Source organism: Mixophyes fleayi, chromosome 6 (assembly GCF_038048845.1).
Source record: "Mixophyes fleayi isolate aMixFle1 chromosome 6, aMixFle1.hap1, whole genome shotgun sequence".
NCBI lineage: Eukaryota > Metazoa > Chordata > Amphibia > Anura > Limnodynastidae > Mixophyes > Mixophyes fleayi.
In genome coordinates this window covers 76,810,739-76,837,426 of record NC_134407.1, presented here as the reverse complement: position 1 = coordinate 76,837,426, position 26,688 = coordinate 76,810,739, and the positions used below count along the sequence as shown (strand labels likewise).

General features: G+C 37.6%; 1 protein-coding gene across 6 annotated transcripts in view; it reads left to right on the top strand.

The window, feature by feature from the left end:
* BAHCC1 (BAH domain and coiled-coil containing 1) overlaps positions 1–26,688 on the top strand; it is a 108,434-nt gene that overhangs the window by 14,644 nt on the left and 67,102 nt on the right. For 5 of the 6 annotated variants that reach the window (XM_075216884.1, XM_075216887.1, XM_075216885.1 and 2 more), the window contains exon 2: positions 10,587–10,830. In XM_075216884.1, the coding sequence (XP_075072985.1) occupies positions 10,677–10,830 (154 nt within the window). In that variant the 5' untranslated portion in view covers positions 10,587–10,676. Of the gene's footprint in view, positions 1–10,586; positions 10,831–23,042; positions 23,125–26,688 lie in introns of those variants that run through there. The other variant, XM_075216888.1, reaches the window with a different exon arrangement.

The window sequence follows — 26,688 nt, the reverse complement described above, 5'->3', positions numbered from 1 at the left end:
CACTATGCTGTCGATATTTTTGTCTTACGACGTATATACTGCATAGAGGAATGATGCATTTCGATTTTTTTTTAAATGGTGCATATTTCTTTAAAATCATCTAGGGACAGGATTTTCCCCCTATCCCTTTTCTCCCATCTAGAGCACAGAAGCCGTGTTCCATTTTTTTTTTTTACTATTTTATATTTTTATCAGTATTAGATATTTTTATTTTATAACCATGTAATTGTTAGATTGATATTTTTTCTTCTTCGGGTAATCTGAGGATGTCATTGATAAGTTATCAGGCAGGAGGACATTTTTGTAAATGGATATTTTGTGCTGAAACCACGGATTGGAGAGTTGTGGAGTGTGGGCAAATCAACAGGAGGTGGTCGGTTTGTGTAGACTTCCCAGCTATACTGGTTGCTTATTCTGGACTCCTCGCAATGGATGGATGTAGGGAAGAAACAATGATTTTATTTTTTAATGCTAAAATCCTGCATCGAAGCTGGAGTGTACAGGAGTCGTGGGCTGGACTGTGGAATACAAGTGACTACATCCCCCCGTTCTTTTTCCGTGGGGTAGTCAGATCGTCTTGTGTCCAAGTATCTTGGTTTACCCAGTGATGGCTACAACCTGCCCCTTGTATGATGATGATGTTACCCGGTACTTGATGCTGGTTTCATGGTCTACCCAGAGCTGCAAGCAGCCTCCTTCCTTGTAGCAGGGTTTACTTTGTTGGATCCAGTCTCTCTGTCCTCCTAACGTGGTCTAGCTAACATCCTGGCCTGGAAAGAAATCCTTCTTTGGGGACTGTAGTGCTTTTAAATTTGTTTCCTCCTGTAGATCCTTCTTATATTTGTTATTTTGTTATAGCATGATTATTTTTTCTTTTATTTTTTTTGTGCACATCACTGCCAATACTGGGTTTTGGGTAAAGTGAGCAGTGAGAATACATTATACGTGTTAACTACTACAATTTTCTTGCTACTTCAAGGATGAAGGATAAAACCGCACATAACCGGATCTTGGTACAACGTATATACGCCTGAATCTAAACAACAGAAGAGTGATATTTCTCATTTTTATTATTTATTTATTTATTTATTTTCGCTCTAAACTGGTGCGGCTCCAATCCACCGTGTTTTTCCTTGATTAACCTCAATAAATGTCTAATCGTATTACTTTAAGGTAAATAATGTGCATGTCTATTTGTTATGTGTGATATATATATATTATTTGTGTTTCCTCATAGCTGTAATACCCCTTTTTAAACTGTCTTTAGCAGACTGATTTTTCTCTTTTAGTAGAAGCATCTACTGCTAAGAGAGCCCCGGTTATGATATGCTTGCAAGGAGGGGGAGCTGATCCTTTCAATACTCTGTAATTGCAAAGCAGGAAAACATCAAGAATACAATAGATTAAGATTTCAGACCAGGGAGGGTGGAGGAAAAACCTTTTGTAAAACAATAGGGGACAAAACTCCCTTTTTTTTTTTTTTCCCCTTTTTCCTCCAGATTAGTTTTATACGAAACTGAAATCAGTAGATCTATGTGTGTGTGTGTATTTTATATACATAATATATATAAATATAAATAAAAATATATATATATATATATATGTGTGTGTGTGTGTGTGTGTGTGTGTGTGTGTGTGTTTGTTTTGTAAAATATACATTAAAAATCAGTTCCGTTCTCATTGTCAGAAATAAATGGTTTTATTTGCCTGATGGCGCTATGTTAGTGGCTCCTCAAACAGAAATACACATTATTCGTTTGCAGTGACAATTCTGTGTATTGGATATACAAACTTTCCACTGCACTAGTAAATATTAACACAATGAAGTTTGAGGATCCTACAGAGAATATCTTCTCTCTGACAAAGATGTGTCGCTTTAGATCAACTTACACCATTACAACGGCCTTTCTGTTTGCCCTGAAGGTGAGGACTAGATCTGGTTGGACCACCTGAAATAGTCATTATCGGTATTAATGTAACACACAGGTGACGGGCATCATATTTTTCTGCTCTTAGGGAGGTGCGGACTTGCTGCTCATCTCATAGATCCCCCCCCAATTGCTAACATTCTGGAAACTAGAGCCCCCAATAACTAGCCAGTCGTGGCCACCATTTGTCTATGCTGGCTGTTTCTATCAGGATAATAACGAGCTTTCTCATGCTTGTGCTGATAACAATGAATAATTACAGGACAAACTCATGTCACTGCATTGGCTTCCATTGTCTAATATTTCTACAGCTTACCTAGACACTGATGCGTCGTACAAGCACGCAGCCAGTGTACTGTATACATAAGTACCTATATTTATTTGTAGTACATGCTAATGTTTGTATACTATTGCTATATTGCTACGCTCTTTTTATGAATATATGTTAATATAGACATTTCTGTTGACGTTGCTTCAATTTCAATCATTTAAACTTTCAGGGGACACCTTAAATAATTTATCCATAGCTCCGCATAATACAGATGCACAAATACTAATGCATGTCTCTGTGATATTGTGTTAAAATATATATATTTAATTTATAATATTTTTTTCTAAATCTCTAGGTCAGAATGTCAAGGCAAGATAGTTGTCTCGGGTTGTAGAGACTGAGCCATGATTTGTAAAGATTTTGTTCAGTATGCTTTGTCTTTTCTTATTTAATTAATCCACATCCCCGTTTTATCCTGACTTGGTACATACCTCTGAAAAAGTAGGACTACATTTCACTTTCCATTGTGGTATTAAATGTATTTATTAGCTGTACTGTAGAGTGTGTTTTCCCTACGTGGGCACGCTTACTTCTCTGCTGGCACAGGGTGGGTTAATATGAAATGTTGCGTTTGTGTCAGAAATGGGGCACCTATAACGCACCCTTTGTAACCGCACTTTGACATGTTAGGAAAGTGATTTTAATGAGTCCTTTGACCTGCTTCTCTGTCCTCTCAGGACAAAAATAAAAGAAGCAAATTAAGCCTCGAGCAAAATTCTCAGTAATTCCAAAAACCTTATTTCCTTTATTAAACTTTGTGCCAATTTATTGTCAAGTCCATTTCAACATGCAACCATGATCTATATACAGGAACTTCTTTTGCAACTCCCCACCCACATGATGGTACCCTCACCTACCCAAACAACCAGGTACATTGCACTTTATAATAGACTGATCTGAGAGCGCAATATCTGCAATATATGGAAGTCTTGTTACATTCTAACATTGCAGCGAGGTTCAGTTTTACAGCTCCTGTAACAATTGGACTGGTGACATAGGCTCATACAATGCCTGAGTGTGTGTTTGCTTTTAGGGCTTATTACTATTTTGTTTACAATTTTAGGAGATTGTCACACACCAGCATGGGATACAGATAGGCATAACCCTGGTAAATATTACAAACTATAAATTGTTACATTATTTTCTTGTGAAAAGTGAATTCCCGGGTTATTCGTGTTTCCTGGAGAAGCCGTTTCTATCTAGTGTTTCAGGAGATTACTGACAGCATTTCTTATGAATACTCTGCATTGGACATGCGATTCAGTTCATGCAGCGTTTGTTAGTGCAAACGTAGTGGACATGATATTGCATATACTTTGTGCCTAGTTGCAAACCATGAGGATATTCTTGATGTCCTAATTGTTTTTCGGTCAGAAAAAGACCCTGACATTTATTTGCTATTTTCCAAAAGTTTCTAGATCTGTAAGCAATACTTGTTTCCTTATCCACGTAAGTAGGTATGATGATTGTTATAATAAGTAATAATCATTGTGTGTGTGCGCCTATCATCATCATTTATATAGCGCCAGCAGATTCCCTAGCGCTGTACAGTTGGCCTATATGTGTTTGTATATATTTATTATGCTGATTGTGTATGTTTTCCACTAAGCATACAATCGTTCGGCTTCCCATGTATTCTGGCTATATTTTCCCATTGCTCTTACAATGATGTAAGTGGTAAGATTATAAAAATGAGTATTGGAAACAGCTGGATGAGTCCCAGAGGTGCTTTTTGGAGCAGTCCCACAGTAAGCCAGCATATCTGGGAGGGAGGGGAGAGAGGTGCAGACCTGGGCTATGGGAGAGGAGGCAAGCCAGTGAAATATTGCACACCAACAGGGCAGTAATTGTTCCAAATTCTCTGACAAGTGGGCACTAATAGAGGAACAGCACATAAATAAGAATGATCTGGGAAACAAGACAACACCATATAATGTATATAATATTTACCATTTCGTCGTCCATTCTGTTTTAGAGCACTTTGTTTGGGCTGTCAACGTATCTATGTATTTTATTTCTATCGTGAGGTGCCATCATTAGGAGATCATAATGCACGATGTGCTGCTTAACATTTAGATGTAACATGAAGCAGTATAATATAATATGGCTGAGCATCCATGATAGTTTGTGTAATATATATTATATTATATATAATATTTCTACACGCACTCCGTTTTGTTGTCCAGCTAAGGCCAAGATAGCAAAAACTCCAAACATTGAAGAGATGCAGCGAGATAGATACAGGGGCACTCGCAGCTCTTGTCAAGGACTGTTTGGAGCCCGAACTGTTGATTCTTTTGGATTTATCAATATACAGCTCCTTAACTTTTGAAGACCTGTGGTATATATAATATATATATATATATATATATATATATATATATATATATATATATATATATATATATATATATATATATATTCATAATAAAATGTGTTAGCGCGGTGTAAACATATGATGATGTATATATGCAATTTATTTGATAAGTTTGTTCAGTGGTAAACGCATAAGCTGTACACATAGTAAAAGCCATCTCATTAAAATTTCTATCCAATAGCGTGAACTAGTAGAACATTAGGTTTTTCCACGTAGTGTTGTTCAGTGTAAGTTATCGGTGATAAGTTTTTATGGACTAAAATGCAGGTGATTCTCTGTGTGGGACAAGATTCTCTGCAATGTAATCCCGATCAGATGGACTTTTACCTGACATGCTGGTAAATAGACCGCTGACTGCCAAAATCTGTATTTGTTGTGTAGTCGCCGCATTCATTAGGTCTAGCGCAATACATTTCTTGTGTATGATCACTGAGATGATTTATGCTGTATGTCCCCAAATGCGAATGGATAAATTTGACACAGATTCCGTTGTTTGGCGCTTGGTTCAACAATCAGATATTGAGAAGTATGTTTAATAGAAAGGCACACTTAGCTTGTGTAACTTAGGTGCAAAACAATTATATGTCCAGTCGCATCAACTAGGTTTTTCGTCTTGGCATGTCAAAAATCCGTTAGGTTCCAATTAATTTTAATCGAACAAAGCAAATATTTATTGTATGGTTACATAAGGCACAACTTTTACCATTTGTCACCGTTTGTCCACTATGTGGCACTGTTTATTGCTATTTTTCCTAAACATCTTATTATTCTTATTTTATCTTACACAGGACAAACGACATGTAGGCTACCAATTAGCAGAGATGCATTATGGATAAAACACTTATGAAAACAATTTTTTTGTAAATCCATACTAAGGGTAGTATAATTTCTGGGAATTCATTCTGTGGCTCAACAGTCTATAGGCGATAACGCACCTTATCATCATTATCATTTATTTATATAGCGCCACTAATTCCGCAGCGCTGTACAGAGATCTCATTCACATCAGTCCCTGCCCCATTGGGGCTTACGGTCTAAATTCCCTAATATAGACACACACTCACACACAGACATAGACAGACAGACCGAGAGGGAGAGACTAGGGTCAATTTTTGATAGCAGCCAATTAACCTACCAGTATGTTTTTGGAGTGTGGGGAGGAAACCGGAGCACCTGGAGGAAACCCACGCAAACACAGGGAGAACATACAAACTCCACACAGACCTTATCTCAGTAGAGATAATAAAATAGCAGCCCCACTTATTAATAAATGTGAATAAGATGGCACAGTCTATGGACACCCAACACACCCATTGTTTCCTCCTGGTAAATAGGGTGGTGTATGTAGACTTGCCTGGCAATTCTCTGACCACTTCATTTTATAATTGCCCTTCCCTCAAGGTGTAGACTTTGATATTTTGTACACTGCAGCCTCGTATGCACTGCAGCTGGAGTACACACATTCTCATAAGAAATTCAAAGCTTGTCTTATTTATGATCTTTGCCACTGATCCCTCTCGTGGGAGCAAGGCTAGGATCAATCTAATATTACAACACGTTTATTAAAAAGCATCTATTTTCTGGGGCAGATTCTTGCACTTTGTATATTAGTTTTGATAACATAACTCATAACTGTGTATAGAGTTATAGATTTTTGACTTGATAACCATGAAGAATAGGTTTTGTGTTATTTTTTTATTTTGTTTATATATATATATATATATATATATATATATATATATATATATATATATATATATATATATACAAAACAAGCAAAGAAAGATATCTGAATACACTGTTGGTCTATTTTGAGTGTAAATTGTTCCACTTGTGTACATACAGTGGAGGCATCCATTTTTGTTTGCTTAACCAATATTCCTATTATTATTAGCAAATAATTAGTAGGCTGAATATAGAATAGCTGCCTACAAAGGTCACAGATGATGATCCCCCCCTATGATCTATGTTTTGGTATTACAAGACCACTAAATGTAAACTTACTTATGGATGAGCAATTTGTCATGGATCCTGCTATATCATGTCTGTGACCGGTTGGGTCACATATACACAATATTGGCTTCTGGGTGTGGCTAGACAGGCAATATGACCATTCTGCTTGCAGGATTTTCCAATTGGCCTGGTTGATGGCACTGCCAATCCATACTTTTACCAGGCAATTGTTACAGCTGACAAAATCACAGAATGAGTGGCCAGTTTTATAGATTTAGTAGCTCAGGCATCATTATCTTTATGATGAGTGTGTTAATCATGGTGTATGAGAATGTCTGGCATGCACATTTGTAAATGGTACAACATGAAAAGGAATTCTATATCGACAGTCATTTTATATTAAATTCCCATACACTTCAATGATGGTAAACGCCACTTCCGGGGTGTTGCTAACAGGTCAGGATTTACTCACGTCCCCACTTATGCATACATAAATAAAAGTAAGCAAAACATTGAGTGAACTACCTGTGGTTAATCTGAGAGATCTTAAACCTGTCCTCAAAGTGGCACTAGAGGGCCCCAGAGTTCACATCACTTTTCATAATACGGTTTCCTCGGGCACCCACCTTTTCCCATTTATCGGATTCTCTGTGTGATAATAGTATTCCCCCCCCCCCCCACCACACATACACAGCTCTACTCTCTATATAAAGAGAGCATATTCCTATTTACTAGTAGAGTTTAATCTTGTTTTACTAAACATTTATTGAAAAATAAGGAGATTCTGCAGATCGAACTTAAGTTTGCTTTCATTACCAAAACTGGTAGCTGCCATTTTTTATTTTCGCATTAAGGTAGATGTCATGTATATTTTTCAATAAAACGTCAACTAGAGGCCAAATATTTAGCTGTTCCCAATAACCAATAATTCGTCTTATAGCTAGCTATAAGGTCTCTTAAACACAGTATATCATTATAATATGAGCATCAACATAAAAACCAGGTTATGTAATGATGGCTGAATATATGCTACATCTAGAACTATATTGGATTGTTCAAATTAATAGCCTCATTGGTGGTTGCCAGAGAAATATTTGTATCGCAATGAAGCCTTGGTGGGTCACATTGGGCCCACAGGCTGTCAGTTGGAAAGACCTGGGGGTAAATTTAGCAACCAATCAGATTCTAATTATCATTTATTTAGTACATTCTAAAAAAGACAGCTAGAATCTGGTTGCTATAGGCAACATCTAACCTGCGGCTTGATAAATTTACCCCCTGGTGTATGATTTCTGTAGACTCTGTCAGAGAGCAACAACTGTACATCACCATACAACACCTCATTGTTTCCATGAGGCTCTTAGAAGAAAACATATCTGGAATGCTTGAGGGCTGGAAATTATGAAATCCTTATTAGTCACTATTTAATAAGTATGGGAACTGTTACATAAAGGTAGATTACACAATATCAATGTACTAATTATTGCGCACCTCCAGTTGTACATCTCCGTTCCCAAACCCCCCTGCTTCCTTTCAAAATGTCACCGTCTGATGAATAAACCATGATTGGCTGCGGATTGATCTACTTGAATTTGGTTTATACAAATTTGAAGTGGTGAGACTGTTAATGGTTTAACTTAAACATCTTATAACTGCCTGTATCTCCTATTCCAAAGATTGTAATTAGAGGGAATAATTAACCAGTGTATTTTTTTTGCATCAAGGATACCAGTCAAGTCCCTGCAGATAGATATAGATATATATATTTTAATGGGTTTATTTTATTTTTTCCTTCTAATTGGGTTTACCAAATCTTCTTGTTTTAACATTGAACAGCAGTATAGCCATGTGACCAGACGTTTGTTCAGTCTGCAAAAAAAACCCCATGCTTCCTTTTTGATGCCAGCTACTGTAACACAACTATAGGAAACTACTCTATAAATTGTGTTACTGTGCGTGCATTAAGAGTATGAATTCTAGTAGCTTAAGAGCTACAGATTTCCACTATAGGTAAAAACCTGGTATTTTAAGCTTTCTCCAGTTACTACGTGATATTAAAACTGTAACACAAAATAAATATGATAATTATATAAAATTTGTCTCTCCCTAAATACCTTTTTCATATTCATGTTCATTCATATAATGGGCAGCTGTTTTGATTTTGTGACTTTTATTAATTCTTACCTTCCCTGGAGGAGGTGCTACTGGCACTGACAGAGTTAATCCTCTACATTAATACAGGACTGCATTTTACAGCTGCACATAACACCCACCAGCCCCTTCACATATCCCTGCTCCTGTAATTATTGCAATAATTAGTATAGTTAATGTGGATTACGTTTAAACAAATAATTGCAGTCCATATCATGAGTGGGTCAGAGGTGACTGTCTTCTTGAATTTGTGTTGTAATTGAAAGATTTGGCTTAACCATAGATAAAATTCCCAACTGCGATATTTTCTTTTCCCCCAATTTCCCAACATTTTTCCTCTATTGTCAAATGTTTAACAACTTCACTGCCTTGCCAGCCCTGCCATGCAAGTGATAGGGGTTTAAATGTTACTGATGGTCAAGGGAAGCTTTGCATGTTGGACATATTTGCAAACGTCTCCTGATTTATATATATATATATATATATATATATATATTATATCTGTTAATCTTTACAATTTAAACTGTCACCATCTAGCCCACTAGCTTACGGTTGCTAGTTAGACCAGAAGTCTAAATCAGGTGATAGTTTTATTAGTTATTTTGTTTCTTCCTCCCAGAGATTGCCGTAAAATACTACAATTATTTAATGAATAATGCTTTGTATGTTTCTCTACAATGTCACAAAAAAATAATAATAAAATAAATATATATATCATTTTTTTTTTTCTTTGTACTAAATTGCTCAAATTGTTCAAACTGATTTAAACTATGTGCATATGTTTAATATATAACCTCCATTAATACATAATTAAAATTGATGTAAAATAAATTGGTTTTCCTCATCTGTCCCTAAAGTCTAAAAAGGACAATTAACGTAAAAACAAATTGTGAACGAGCAAAAACTGACGTACATTCTAAAGAAATATTTATTCTTTACACCCCTCAAACTTTTAATATATATATATATATATATATATATATATATATATATATATATATATATATATATATATAATCTCAATTTCAGTGTCCACAAAACCTAAGCTAAAAAAATGGAAAAATAGTTTGACCAGTACCACGCACATGTATTATAGCATTGACAAAAGACTCTAAACTAGTGACATGAGTGTAATACTTTTTTAATGCCCAATAGAAACGTAATGAGCATTTAGCAAATGTATTTATGATCCTATGTTGGATGTCATCTTGACCCTGTAGATTGTAAAGAGAATGCTTTATACCAAGGTTAGCAGGGATTGTAAATCAAGAAGTATTTGTGGACACAAAAATGAATAAAATTTGTTTACCACTTATGTTATAGAATGTCTAACCTAAAAATAAGTGATTTATTTTGTTCAAAAATAACTTTGCTCCCAAAGACATGTTCATGCTGGGTACTGGGAGACTGGTACGCGCTTGGGCTTTGCATTGAATGTCTGCACATTTCCATTAGTGACTGAGTCAGGTTTATGGTTCATGTTACTTGCAGGGGTAGTTAGAAGCCAGTCGTTGGGTCTGCATTGCTTCAGGAGTGTATTCCAGCCTTAGAGAGGGAGGGGGCTCTTACTGCTCCCTAATCTGTCAATGTATAATGTCTGTCATTATAGATGATAAGCAACTTTTTTTTTTGTACAAAAATAGATATATATTTTGGTCTATAATTAAAGGTGTTTTGGGGAAATTGCAGCACTGCCAGGAATTTTCCTAGCAAAGAAAGTGTAAAGGCAATTACACTTACTACGTGTGTCCAGCAGATGGCAGTGATGGAAATGCCCGCTGCTACGTATTGTGTTGAGTATTCCAGGGCAGTTTTTATATACATCTTTTTTTTTTTTCCCTCTTAGAGAATGATACCGGAGCTTCAAGAGGAGCCCGGCACCTCCCCCGGGACTTCCCACTAAACAGTACCGCCCTTTATTACGTTCCCTCCCGGGATGGACGGCCGGGAGTTTGTCCCCCCTCCTCACTTGAGTCACCGCGGACCTGGCCGGATGAACCCGCCTACAGGCCACAGTGCGGTGCAGCACCCAGGACACTTCCAGGCCACCAAGTACTTTTCCTCCCCCCTCCCCATGGCGACCCACACTGGTAAGTTTAATTATTATTATTATTATTATTATTATTATTATTATTATTATTATTATTATTATGTTTTGTATTGGATCAGGTTAACACTCAAATTGATATCGCTTGTCTAAGGCTAAAACTTGAAACCTCATCTGTTTTCATTTATTTTAATTTACATTGGTAACATCTTCCTCTGCGCAGGAACCTATATCAACCAAACAGACACTTCTTTCATTAGCCTTCCTTTCTCTAGACTTGTGAATGCCAATAATTACTATTTGGTTGCTATAGATTAATACATTTTGTAAATTACATCAGAATAATAAATTTATAAGTGTTTACTACATGTATGATTTTTGAAACAATAAATTCTATTTTGAGCTAATGTGTTCTTAAATTCTCAATTTCAAGAATATGTTTGCTGATATTTTATTTTTTTTCATTTTGTTTTAAGACTTAAAATATGGTTGTGTTAAATTGGGCATTCCTATCAATCATGCGTGTCTTTGTCACCGAGACAACAGAGGTCATGTGATGCAGTGCAGCCGCGCTGCCTGTCATATAATAAAAATCTATTTTACAAGGTGTCAGCCCTAGAATAAACAAGTCGCCAATATGATATTGGCACTATCTGATATTGGTCCTTGGGCGCACAGCTATATAGAGAAAGGAGTTGTGGTATGTGTATTTTGTTTTTCCCTCTCAAACTTGGGTATGTCACTGTGTACATGTCAGTCAGAAGTTTATTTTTATTTAAAGAGTAATAAAAGCAATACTTTCCTGTTGGCTTTACCAAGCTGAACAATATACATTAAATATCTCGAGTGTTTACACTTGACTGTATTTGTCATCATCATCACCATTTATTTATATAGCGCCACTGATTCCGCAGCGCTGTACAGAGAACTCATTCACATTAGTCCCTACCCCATTGGGGCTTACAGTCTAAATTCCCTAACTTACACACACAGTCAGAGACAGACAGACTAGGGTTAATTTTGATAGCAGCCAATTAACCTACCAGTATGTTTTTGGAGTGTGGGAGGAAACCGGAGCCCCCGGAGGAAACCCACGCAAACACGGGGAGAACATACAAACTCCACACAGATAAGGCCATGGTCGGGAATTGAACTCATGACCCAAGCGCTGTGAGGCAGAAGTGTTAACCACTGAGCCACCATCTGGAGTGTTTACACTTGACTGTATTTGTCCCCCATGCTCTCTGCAGTTGCCATGTTAGGAGGGTGGTGCATCTGTTACTGAACAGGCAGAGTATAAGTGACAGATTTGTAGACATTCATGGTGTGAGTTGGTGGATGTCACAATAGCTTAAATGAATGTGATGCCATCAGGTCACTGCCCTGAAGATATGGGGGATGTTGCATCTGGTGTAATGTAGTGGGAAGGTGGTAACTTTACATTAGACTTATTAAAAGTATTGTCATATGTGAACACTTCAATTTTAGGGTTTCATTTTATATAGTATACATTTCCTATTTTTCACAAGGTTTGTTTTTTTGTTTAAATGATGGATGCTTGGATAATGTGAAAATTATCCAGATTTGACTTATATATGTTGCTTAGCACTTCTGACTCACAGCACTGTGTAATGAGTGCGATTCCCGACCATGGCTTTATCTGTGTGGAGTTTGTATGTTTTCCCCGTGTTTGCGTGGGTTTCCTCCGGGTGCTCCGGTTACCTCACACACTCCAAAAACATACTGGTAGGTTAATTGGCTGCTATTAAATTGCCCTTAGTCTTCTCGGTCTGTCTGTGTGTGTGTGTGTGTGTGTGTGTGTGTGTGTGTGTGTGTATGTGTAAGGTAATTTAGACTGTAAGCTCCAATGGGGCAAGGACTGATGTGAATGAGTTCTCTGTACAACGCTGCGGAATTAGTGGCGCTTTATAAATAAATAGATGATGATGGTGAAAACGCACATTATTTGATTTTAGTGAACATTTACTACTTCGCATCCGTTTTCCGCGATCCATTATTCAAGGGCAGGTCCCGACGGAAGCCAGCGTTCTGTGTTGGTGGCCAGTGCATTTGAACTTGATAAAGATAATTGAAATCTTTTGATGTTAGAAACCGACCGGTATGAAATGGCAGGGAGCACTCCTTTCTCCTGATTGCAGAGCTTGTAGTAGCTCCATTAGTTGTATAATCTTGTCTAAGCAGGGAAATGCTTTATGACTCTCATGTACAGTATATTTATCTTGACAACCTGGCTTACCACATGTCATGTAAACAACATTTCAGTTACATCAACAATTTCTAAGTGTTTTTAAACGTACAAGTTACTAAAATGTACGCTTCCTGCAGACTTGCTTAAACCTAACTCCTTTTTAGTTATTATTTTGTTTTGTGTATTTTCAGAATTTACATTTATGTGGCTAATGTTTACATAAGGAGGAATCATTGTCTGGAAAAATGTCCTCACTCCTGAACAATGTCCTTATTTTACTGGTATCATTTAAAATTCATTGTAATCAGTATTTCAGCTGGTAAGGTGTTCTATTTATAAATCAAGAATACATGTAAACCAGCCTACTAATATATCTAATAATGCTTTCAAAACTTTTCGTAATAATTTCCAAACTGCTTTTCGCTTTTGAGGTTTTTTTTTTCTTGTTTAGTGTATTAATACTTATGTGGGAACTTGCTCAATGTGACAAGTCACTTTAGGTGGCTTTTATTTTTATTTTTATATAAACGTAGAGTTTTGCAGATGGGTTTGATGAGGAGGATAAATTTCAGCTGTTGGCTAGTGAGGGTGGAGGCGTCCACCTTGTGGACTCGCCTCAATATTTTAAGTAGCTTAGTGAAATTTATGGTACTTTTGCAATTGTTAATTTTTAGGCTTTGAACGACCACTATCTTTTTTTTAATAGGGTTAAGTTGGCAATGTATGTGTTTATTTCGTTGCCAACTTGAAGCAAGCTGGTGTGTAATAACTGCGTGTGTGGGCTTCAAGCAGCTACTGTTGAGAATAAAAAATCTGGTCAGATTTAACCTTCATGGAGGTAGAAACGGGTTTCCTGAAACTTGTGGTGATCACTATAAAGGTTGAATTGGCCGTTCAGCTCTATGGGATCAATACGATCTTGACATTTGTGTACAACCATGTCTAAATGTGTGGCTAGCTTGATATGAGCAATCTGGCTAAGTCTGGCAAATTTGTATATTTGATTTTAATGGTCATTTTATGTGGCGGACAGAAAAGGGTGATTATGGTGAGTGTACAGAAATGTAATTGGAATGAACAAAAAGAATGAGTATAATTGCCTGAACATCATTCTGATCCTTGATAATATTGGTACTCTGAGCTAGAACAAAATGCCTCCTATTTGCTTGGGGGGGAGGGAGGGGGGCAGTGTTTCTACGGCTGCGTCTAGAAGAGATGAAAATCATGTTTCTATATCAAGTGCTGGGGCGTCACAAAAAATATGGTTTGGCAGCGTATATGTTGCTGCTTATACCACAGGTACTGATTAAGGCATACAATGCACCCCACAGAAACTGCTAGAGGTTCCCATGACACCAGACCACTTCTTAAATAGAATTTTAAAATGAGAATTTAAACAGAAGGTCTGAGGTCTTTACATACACATGCAAAGTTTAACGCAACACTGACATTCTTAACTATTTAATAACGGCATGACATTTGTTGAGCTCAATATAATCTTTGCAGGTAGCAAGAGGAAAACTGCAACGTTTAGTTTTGTTGCTGTGGGTTGTTAACAAATACTACTAATTTAATGTATTATGAAACGCAGCCCAGTAAAGAGTGTCATTATACTTTTCTAAAAATATTGTATGCACCATAGATCTTGTAAAGGGTCATAATTTCTGCCAGTTTTTAATATGCCTGTGTAGCATTGATTGACAGTCCCAGCTCTTTTGAAGGTAATAGCGTTGGGACTGTTAATCAGCGTAACATGACTGTAGGGGGTTGAAATATATTCAGACTCCAGGCACCTGTAGCAATAAGTTAGAGTATTGTGTATATACAAGATGGCTCTTGAGTTGTTGGAAGGTGGGATTCACCTTTTAAAGTTGAGTTATAATCATGAAAGTACTCTTAATTATATTGCATGATGAGCTATACTGATGACACACAGATACCATTCCGTTTCCCCCTCTTGTATGTCTGCAGAAACAATTTATATGTTGCTTTGAATCTGTATATGTTATATATGGGTAATTTGTTTTATAAACTTTCTTTCATTTGGAGTAAACGTTCTCTGTATTTTAACCAAAAAAAGCTGTCCGTGCTTAAAAATAACTTTAAATACAAGTCTCTACTTAACTCTGCTTTCTAAGAGCTGGCCTTCCCATCCTCAAAATATGCATTCGAGCACAGGCCGTCCCCCTCCTGAAGTGCCCTCATTCACCCTTCCAAGTTTACGTTGTATATACAAAGTGTAAATGTATGTATGTGTGTGTATATGTGTACTGTTTTAGCTGATTTTATGCCATTAACATGCTGCTTGTTTACCGCTTGCCATTCACATGGTTGTCAGTTTTAGAATAACGCAGTAACTATTATTGCTGCTAGCTTGATGAGCTGTGAATTCTAATGAACTTCTCTGTGCTATAATGGGATTACAATTAGCGCTTGGATTAGACTGTGCCATGAAAATCACCAACACTGAGTATTACCAACAATTCCCTGTGAGAGCAGCCAATCCATGTTGCGCTTCTATTGTCCAGGATATAAACAGGGTCCAAAAAATATAGCTCCCCATCTCATCTTATCCTGTTTATAGGAGAAAGGGAGGTGAATTACTCTTTCATCTGAGGGGATGTTCTTCATTTAGACGCTGCATAGATTCACATTTGTGGAGATGTGTCCAATGTCATGAATGTGCGGCTTTTAGATTTTATATTATTCATGGCATAATGCACTCCCTACTGTAAATTATATGGATATTAGAAGTCCCTGAGGATTCTATGGCCTTATAAAAGCTGGAGACGAGTGCTTAATGATCACTGAAGTGATAACATTAGAGCTCACTACTTATGCAGATACTATTTCCAGGAGTTTAAATGTATGTTCGCATCACTTGTGTGGTGTAAAAATATATATTATGGATTTGTATTCCTATAGGTCTTGATTAGAGTTTGATTTTTACCTATTTAGGGTTAACCCTCAGGAAAATGAGGGGTTAAATGTGAATGAACGGTTAATTAGTCGGAAAGCGTTGCCATGAGATAGGAGTGCCTGCGATTCTGGCTTAGTTCCATACAGTTTAGACATGAAAATTGCACACCTTTTTAAGCCCATGGTTATCTCTAATTCCACTGTCCTCTTCAGCAGATCCTTTAGTGCTGCAAAGTTATCCATAATTCTAACTCCCCTGTCCTCTACCTACAGACAGCAGACTTCCCTTTGTAATGGGTAAATCCAATGTCTTTGTAAGCGAGGGGAGATGAGAACAGAGCTCTGTTTTGATTCGTGGAATAAGAATATTATTAATATGACTTATTAAAGCCAGTGAATTACTTGATATTGTATATTTGCAGACAGCACTGGGTCTTGAGGCCTCCGCCTATTTTTTATTTATAGACCACTTTTAAAATATGTTGTGAGGCACAAGTGATATCACTACTCAAATATAAGGCTGTGTGATACAGGCATTAATGTCATGTATATTGAACTCTTTCTTTTCCCAAGTCAAAAGCTGGAGCCAGTGCTATTGCTGTCCATGGCTATCTTTATTAATATAATTATTTTAGTAAAAAAATATGGCTGCTAATCCTACTAGACTGTACAGTTTCATGCAATATAAATGCATTAAATAAAAAGTGACATTGCCCATTTGTTTCTGTAATGTGTGTAAGGTTATTATACATCTTACTTGCCTGTCCCTGCAGATCCCCCTGTTGCTACCAGTCCTGTGAACAACTCTGAACTACGGTGCCAGGTCTGTCTTTCCTACTGTCCTCCTTATTGATCAAGGCAGTATGTGAACTGCTCACATGCTGTCCGGATCAAGAAGGAGCTCAGGAGAAATTCAAAATCTCAAGTGGGTATTGGTCATTGGAACCAATGGGTTCTGTTTTCAGACTCGGTCATTCTTAAAAGCATTTCTACAGCACAAATTTCACTCCAGTGAGTATAAGGCCTAAAGTAAGGGAAAGAGTCTGACACATGCCCAAAGTACAGGTAGGTGGGTGCGTGTGTTAGGAGGGATGTGTGGTATAAAAACAAATAAATCACTATAAAAGGAAACAAAAAATGAGAATATTGGTTTATTTATTGCTGTGTCTCAGTGACGATGTGTACATATCTTTGTGTCTCAGTGTAATATGTCCATTCCATTTTCCCAAAAAATAAATATAAATCAATTTGTGTATTATAAGGAATAACTCTTGCTGCATGTTGGTCACCTCACAGTCCCATGACCTTTATAATAGTGTCTAGTCCATTTCTCATTGCCCTCCTGTTCATATGTGAGAATCTTTAAAGCCTATACTCAACTTTTTTTTTTCCCCCTTAAACCGCTCCCTCTTATCTCTTCGGAGAGAGCACACTCCTCAGTGTTGTGCATGTGAGTGTGTGTGCAGTTCAGTTGTCTCCTCTGCCTTTATAGCAAAGCAGAAAATTAGACGTGAACAGGTGGCACCAGGTACAGGCTTGTCGGGATGCCTGCTGCCCACCACTGGCCACAGCCTCCTGCTGCTCATGTAGCAAGGTTCTCCTGTCGTTAACAGTAGTGTGTGTGTGTGTGTGTGCTCTAGTACTTGCTAATTTAAAATATATATATTATATACACACAAAATGATGATTACAATACCTTTAATCTAGAAAGGCAATTTATCAATGCTATGTGTATGTGGAGAATAACTAATTGCCATACCAGACTCCTCCCTAATGCCATTTGCAGTAGATGCAAGAGACTCTGGAGGCATATTGTAGTGCAGTGGTTTAACAAAATGTCCATGGAATTGTAGGTTTGGGAACATCAATGTAGAGAAAACTACAACAGTAAGTTCAGTTCTTAATATGCAATAAACTGGAGAAATCATTATGGGATGGTTTTTGTGGTTTTATGTGTGGATAGCTGGTCCACGTTTAAATACACCACTTTTTTAAATTTATTTTTATGTAATGGACATGTAGTTCACTTCTGTACCTCCTAAAAATAACATTGAACTCCCTGCCCTCCCTCAGTATCACTTGGTCTGTACTTTGCAATGTCAACACTAACCTATAATAATTTTGCCTATTGTTAGAGAACAGCAAGGGCATTACTATGCTCCTGTTTTGTTTTTATATTACATACTATTGTGTGCAGTGCTTGCTGCTTCTTCCTTTACACTGGGGGTTCTTAAACTTTATTAATATGAGAATTACACAAATATAGAGAAATGTAATCTAATGTTGCAGGTTTTCTGATTGCAAAGTTTAAGGCTTTCTAAAGAGCTATTTTTTTTTTCCCCCCCATAATCATGTCATCTCAAAGCCTTTCTTTCATATTTTTGTGATTAACTTAGCTGAAAAAAAGTTTGTCCTATACAAAGATGTAAAATGTATGTTTTGGTTGTGGTAGATGGAGCACTGTGGTTAATAAATCATAGGCAGTGCTCACCTAGTGAACCCACCCTCGGGGGTAAATGTTTCAAGCTGAGAGTTTTCCGGCAGGTTTGAAAAGTGGAGATGTTGCCTATAGCAACCAATCCGATTCTAGCTATCATTTTGTAGAATGTACTAAATAAATGATAGCTAGAATCTGATTGGTTTTTCAAACCCGCTGGAAAACTCTCAGCTTGATACATTTACCCCCTACGTTTGTGTGGCCCATGGCTGAGGAAGGTGCTGTTTTTAGTTGTCTGAATTTGGGTTATTAGTGGCAGATTCAATTCCCTAAATATCCGCGCAATGTGCCTCAAACAGCCGTGAGACACCTCGCACCGTCATTTTTGTTACTGAGGTCAGAATTTTGCTCACGTCCTATAGAGGTGTGCGCAAAAATCCACGTTACTGTTTACCATAATGTCTGAAAAATGAATCCCTTTCTCCCTCTCCCCCCTTAGGAAAGTGTGGAACAGTGGGGTACACATGTCAATTGCCAGCTAAATTATGGACAGAAGTGACCATGAAGGTTAATACTTGAATACAGCCTGCATGCTTTATAGATTGTGCACAGTCCTATTTCACACAGTAGAGGAAGCCACTTTGTTAGCTGAGCCAGTCTTCATAAAAATTCAGACTGTCCATTCACTGGGAACCTGTAACTTCATCACTAATAATAGTTCCTAGAAAATTGATAGGCTACATTCTGATGACAGCTTGACAAAATGGCTGCCTCCATTGAGAAAGACTCCCTTTTTCAATGTGTGTATGCCATCAATTTTATTTATTTTTTCAGGTTCATTCTTGTAGTGTATTTGGTAATATTTCTTTTGTCATTTTAAAAAATGAAAGTACTTTTACAGGAATCTGGTGTAATGGTATAGGTTTCTACAAGTTAACTGTTTTCATAACAGCCTGTCACAAACAAATTGTGGTTTCTTCACACATAGTTATCAATATGCAGGTAGTGATATAAATTTAAAATGTTATACTGGCCACTGTTTACAGCACTTGTCATATACTATAGATGCAATATTCCTGTCATCACATCTCTTTAACTTTCGGTTCCTCCATAACATGTATCTTCTCTCTCCCTGTCTCTCTCTTTCCCAACTTTGCATGCCATCTCTGAATTTATTTTGCAATAAATTAAGAAATATAATCAATATTTAGAAAGGACAGATAGATTTATTCCATTTGCATAAACAGATTGAGTGGATGTTTAGCCGATATTTCAGCATGTCAGGCTACTTTATTGGACAAATTGATTTATGACTGAAGAAGAACAGATTGGAGGAGACCCAGTGCTGATAGTAAGGAGATTTAGAGGGACATAAGAGAAGGCAGAAGGAAGGGGTCAGAGGGAGCTTTGCTCATTCCAAGTTATGTTCTTTATTATGTGTTGGTGGAATGTTTTCAGCCCTCTCCTACACTAGGAGAATACAATATTAAATCTTACAAGAAAATTGGAAGGCCCATTGTATGTACACCTCTGGTTGTATAACACCCTCTTTTAGTGTCTTTTGACACCTTACCTTGTGTTAAGAGAATTCATAACGCTTCAGTAAACTACTCTTGGTATCATTCATAAAAACGTACCCAAGACAATTACCTTCCTCGCTAGGTCTTCCCTGAGGCACCAGGTCTCCTATGACCACAAACTGTAATAAAATGTCCAGTTTTGGCACACAGCCTTGAGTAATATAGATGCTGTTTCCAGGTCACCGGTGAGCACCTTTTATTTTACTAGCAATGTTTGTCTTTCTGCACGTTAATTGCAAATAAGGTTCTGTAAGGCTAGGTACACACTAGAGGTTTTTCAGACAATTATCGGATACCCGATAAACGAACATTTAGCCCGATATCTCATTAGTGTGTATGCTTACATGATGAAGGCAAGTCACTTCTAAGTACCGATAGTCGTTTCATTTGTTTAAAAATCTAATTCCAACCGCCATCCGATCCTGCAGTGTGAATGCACTCACACGACTGTTGGCCAAGAGACAGAATAGGAACATGTCACTGTCAAAGTCAAAGTTTATGTTGTGTGTTATAATCAGTGTGACAGGAGTGACCAACTAGATTGCTCTTTGCCCAAATGAAGAGCACAGGTCTGAAGGTAAATCGTGTATAGTGTGTACACATGAATCGCCACACTGATGGTAACTTCAGTCGCCTGTAAAATTGATAATGATAACAAATTAGTTGAACGTTTTTGCAGTGTGTATTGATCTTAAGCACCATGATTGTGAGGAAGGATAAAGGAAACATACTTTTATCTGAAAGTCTGTGAGTGGCCTCTTCACATGTCTTAGCAAATAAAATATTTACTGTTCACTAGATTTCTGTACAACAAGAAGACTTAACAGTATATATAGCATGACATAGACACTGGTCAAAGTGGAGATTAAAATGATCAACCGTTTAGAGAGAATTTTGCTTTCAGACCCTGAAAAATAATTGCCATCTGTCCAGTGTGTCTCTTGGATGACAGTGACGCGTATCTCTGGAACTAGAGGTCTCTGTAAAGATACTGGCTGCTTCACTGTATGGGTACTACGCTTTGTAGAAACTGTTAGATAATTGATAAAATGGAGGACAACGATCAAAGCAAAACATAGGTTTGTGTATATGATTGAAACCACATTACACTACTTATTGAGACACTTAAGAGGATACTTACTCTATTCTCTGCTTTTTGTTTGCAAAGACAAGAAATCTGTTCGGAGCATAACCAAAAACCTTCTGCAGGTAAAGACGGTGACCATAGAGAATTTGACATGCCTTTCTACCTCACCCCAACATGGTACGGTTTATGGAGGTGTAACGCCTTGCCAAGTATCCAGCCCTTCTTTCAGTTAAGCAGAGGCATATCAAAGTACCCCTAGGCAAAATGTGCCATCCTGCCCTTCCCTCACTCTTAACAACACTTGCCACACACGCCAACACCGTATACATCATGCCTAAATCATCCACGTATACTTCACCTCTGTAGTCTCTTTTTTTGGTTATCCCTCCATATGCCCTTTGTTCCCTAGCATATAGGGATGCTACCAGTGTTACTCCTGTTTATACACTACAGCAGTAAAATATTTTAATTTAATCCTCTTTCCTATATTCCTTTTGTGCTCTGTACCATCTATTTTGGGCATAATCTGAATCCATCAGCATTGATGCATCAGTAATATATTAGTCTGACTTGCTGGTTATAAATGTTGGTGCTAGCATGGGCTCCTCCATTTTGTAAGGGATAGGACATGTTTTCAGTGACCATGAAATTAGAGGAGTGCTCAGAAAACTCACTTTATAGTGCAGCCCCCCACAGATGACTACACTCATCCACTTTAATTAAAGTAATTGCTGAAACAGAACACAGTCCTGCTTGTAATAAAAGCCTGTGTAACGTTACACGTGGAAAGACTGAGATCACCCCTAGTCCTGCACATGTATGATTCTGCATGTATGTTTGTTCCATGATACAGGGTAAAGATATACTGCATTAACAGTGCTGCATTATCAGTAGGAGCTGTTCTAGGTGGTGGTGATAAATTAGTGTATGCACCTCCCATGTTCCTCATCCACCATAATTTGTACTGGAGTGTGACACAAGGCTAAAGAAAATGTGTGTGTGAAACCATCTGCTGAACCTTGAATGGAGCTATCCCTGCCATGATCCTCTATAAACTGTGAATCCCTTTATTGCTAGGAAAACTATTGTGTACTGTCAATGATTAGACTTTGTTATTAAAATATATGTTAGTACTTGGGTACTTGTAAACAATCTGCTTAACATTGACCTACACACAAGAGAACCATAGTCTATATAGACAGCAGCCTATCAACTTCCTACTAACCTGTGACATCACTACTTCCTGGTCAACTAATAGGTTGCACGCTCGTGAATATTGGCTGTGCCCACAAAATGGCTGCCTCCAGTGTGTGATTGAGTCACATGTACCCCTTAATAATGTTGTGTTTTAAAGGAAATCCGTTCTTCTGAGATTAAACTATATGGGTTTAGTCATGAAACCGTCAATTGCCACGTGGTATGTAATTAGAGACATCACTTCCTCTAGCCTGCTGGCTTTCACATAATGGTCACTAATGGGCAGATGTTACCCTACTGGAAAAGTGAATTCTGTTTTGTGTGACTTGCTTGGGAGAATGTAGGTAGGTGTTCAAGGCATTGTGCTTTTCTCGTTTCCTCTAACTATAAAAAAACCTAAAATGACATGATTATAAAACTCTCTTCGATAATGTGATGTAAATGTCCCCAACTTATTATACAGAATATGCCATTAAATTACAGAGAGATCATAACATTATTGATTTTTATGTATTATTTTTTGCATTGCTTTGGATACAGCCTTTGCAGAGTAAACAGTAATTTTGGTATTGACCAATAAATAAATAAAACTAAAAACAAAACCTTCTGTGAATAAAGAGAAAATAAAGTTTCGGTATGTGTATATGGGAGTGCTGAAAGATGTTTGTCACCATTGTGCACTGCTGCCAAGAAGCAGTGTGTGATTATATGTTTGTTATGTTATCTTCAAAGAAAATGAAGATCTAATTGTGATTTATTGTAGAGAATGCTTTGATTCTGTTTTGGGCTCTTTGCTTGACAAACAATGGAATGATCTGTTTTTATAGAAATGAAGAAAAACCAGATTCACTGGCTTTTGGGAGAAAGTTCAAGCCATCTCGGTTACTCTTTACTTTCGAGAGGCTGAGGTAATTTTTAGAACATATTAATCCTCCACTAAACATGTTAATTTTAAATTTCTTTTATTTTTTTCTCTCTCTAAAAACTGAGTTATGTTTAGTAATAATAAATAAAAACATTGTTTTTCATAGGAATATCGGCCAATATATGTTTGGGGGGGAAAAACCCCTCCCAGACGTTGGCTCCAGCTTTGCTATTATCTGATTGGGACATATGTTCCATCATGACTTTACAGTCCTTTCGGTGATCAAACAAAATTTAGCTTTGTGTAAACACATAATCTAATGCACAATCCGTCGTCCTATGGTTTGCATCTTGTATACACAATTACACATATCTGCTTAGGGACAATTTATCACTTTGGGGTTCCCAGAACTATTCTACCCATTTCCATATCCAATAGAGCTTGTAGTAATCTAGTTTTGGGGAGAGGGGAGGTTATGGTTTCTGCAGCAAATCTGTCATTATTGCTAACAAATTGACCCTAGTCTGTGTGTCTGTCGGTGTGTGTATATTAGGAAATTTAGACTGTAAGCCCCAATGAGGCAGGGACTGATATGAGTGAGTTCTCTGTACAGCGCTGCGGAATTAGTGGCGCTATATAAATGATGATGTCATTATATGGTCCTTACTTTTATGATCCAATGGGTCTCCTTTTCTATAGCATCTATATGGTTTTGTGTCTATAGTATCGGAACTCGCTCGATCGCTAACACAGTAAGCGTTAGGTTTGTTCTCTTGTAGGTTCTTATTCTGTATACACCACTACAGAACATGTTGGCTCTTAGTAAATAAAGGCTAATAGGCTAATATTCCATCCGTAATAGACTGTTAATGTGAATGGATATTGCTGTGCTACGGTTACTTCATTTTGCTCCCTGACTAATATTCCTTGTTCAATAAACAGTGCTGATGTTATAGGCATCAAGTTTCGATACCACGTTTTAGTGAGCCAAGTTGCAGGCTGGCACTGCCAGCTCATGGTCGTACGTGCCTTCCTGACCCGTTGCTGTTTAGCCTGTCTTGTTCACATTATCCGTGAAGGGCAGAAATGATCCAGCAGCCCCTCGGGGAGATGAATTTGTGAAGCAGAGAGTGTTACCAACTGATTTAAGCTTGCAATTCCCAGCTCAAGTAGTGCTTTAAATGAATAAATAGCATTGCAAAAAAGTATTATCTGTAGTGATGGCTCTGCCTTTCATTTTATTACCATTAATGTAATGGGCTTTTTTCATTTATTTATTTTGTGATTGTAATGTGTGTTGTGGAACATATGCAATCAAATTCCCCCCTGGCCTTTCTCCTACCCTTCACTTCCCTCTAAGAGCCTGCTTTACTCAATCTTTCTACCACTACTGGTCCTGAAGACTACAAGCTTTCATACTGCCATCATTTTATATAGCCGATGAGCCTAATCCTCACGTTTGTGTTTGTCAGCAAGGATGGGGTTAACAGTGTAGGTGACTCACCGTGAGTTTAGGGAATCTCCAGCTGACTGGGTCAGTCAAGAATGTCTGTGTGTAATGACAACTCACTCATTCATTATGTGGCAGCCAGAAAACAGATTCATATGACTCCACAGCATTACAGGCAACCATAGAAGCACTATAAGAGATCCAACATTGGCATCTTGAAACACTAACAGATATATAGGCACAAGTTTCTGTACTGCGACCACACTGTTTTTTTTGTTTTTACTATCATTGTATGCCGTGGTCATAGTGGGGGTATATATGGTGACATGCAGTCAAATTCTATTCACTTACATTCCCATTACTTTTTTTCATACTGCCACTTCTAAATTTCAACTTCGCCCACTGATTGTATGTAAATCATACTTGCCAACTCTTCCGGAATGTCCGGGAGACTCCTGAAATTCGGGTAGGTCTCCAGGGCTCCTGGGAGAGCAGGCAAATATCCCGCAAATGGCATCTGCTCCTCAAAATGACGCGATTTGCGGCCAATCGCGTCATTTTGGGCCCACCCCCGTGACAAAACCGGCATTTTGTTGCGGTGGGCGGGGACAAAATGACGTGATTTTCCGCACCCCGCCCACCAGCCACGCCCCACTGCCTTGGATCTCCCGGATTTAACTTACCAAAGGTTGGTAAGTATGATTTAAATGTTTTGGTTAGCAGAGTGCATGCAAATCTTCGACTGAGAGAAGCTCACTTTACAGAGAGAGAGTCTGGTGTGCATAGGAAAAAATTTCTCAATCTGTGTTTTCTCAAATAAGTGTTGTTCAGGCAAACTGGAGTTTTTGTGTGGTGTGTGTATATGAATGCCTCAATAACTTTAACCAATCCAATTGCATGTTAGATTCAATAGAAAAGCTTACGTGACATTTGAAGTGTTATATTCTTCTTCCTTCAAATGACTTTAATTTATTGGCCTGTACAAACCTTCCTGCAACATTTTAGTAGATACAAATATCTCTCTTCCTTCTGTGCTTTTGAGTCAAGTATTAATGTAATAAAGTACTATATATTTTCAGTTGCCCTGGGATACGACGCAGAGCATGGTGTGCAGACTGAACTGGATTCAATTGCATTCAGAGTGTAGCTTTCACTTGTTTTCCGTATTTGATCAAAGTTGCAGGGGGCATATACAAGGTAATAAAGATGTGTCACCTGCAAGGGGAAAATTAGTGTTTGTTTCCTCCTTTTCAATGTACTAAAGAGCATTGAAACCTCTTATGAACTGACAAAGCAGAAGAGCCCTGTTTATCTGCATTATCGCTAGTTTACACATAGTATCACTGAACACAAATGTTTTTCATCCATATTGCTTCTGGTAGAACATGTATTCATGTGTTCTTCATCAGCCATCCCCAGTGAACAAACTGTTAATGGACCTGCTCTGTGATTCTCCTATTAATAATGTCAGGATTCCTTCTATTTGGGATCGGCTATCCCCAGTGACTGACACACCCGCTCACAGCCCTTTTTAGTCTATTTGTCTGTTTGTTGGATTTTTCTCCCTATTATGGGTACAAATATGGACTGCTATGTGCGACCGACAATCCCATGTACGTTTGAGAAACTTTAAAAGGTAGGTACTTCAGTAGTTCTATTAAGTTAAAACCAATTCTTAATCCATCAACGGGATCTCTTTTGGAGTGGACTCTGAAATGATGAAACAATGGAGCTGTTTTTAAACAAGTTGTCGTTTAGATCTAAATTTCTTTATATATTTTACTTTCCAAGTGTCAGATTATGTACAAGCAGACCAGAAGATGGATCAGGCAAGAGCAAAAATTCTTTGTTTGCGTTTAACAAAACTCACACTATAGTGTACTTAAGCGTTTGATGACCAACACACTGAATTAAGGAACAATAGCCTTCATTTTTATTTATTTGGATCAAGAATGCATCTGACTTTTCTTATGTAGACACTCCGTTTGAAGGGGTTTAATATTTGTACCTCTGGTCCTGTAAAGATTTGTGTGGTATCCTTACATTGATGGTTTATTTCATAGTTGTGATCAGGCTGTAAAGGAATTTTTGGGGCCCAGACTATGAATGAGTAACTGAAACTCTGCATACTAGGTGAGAATGTATTGGCAGCCTCTG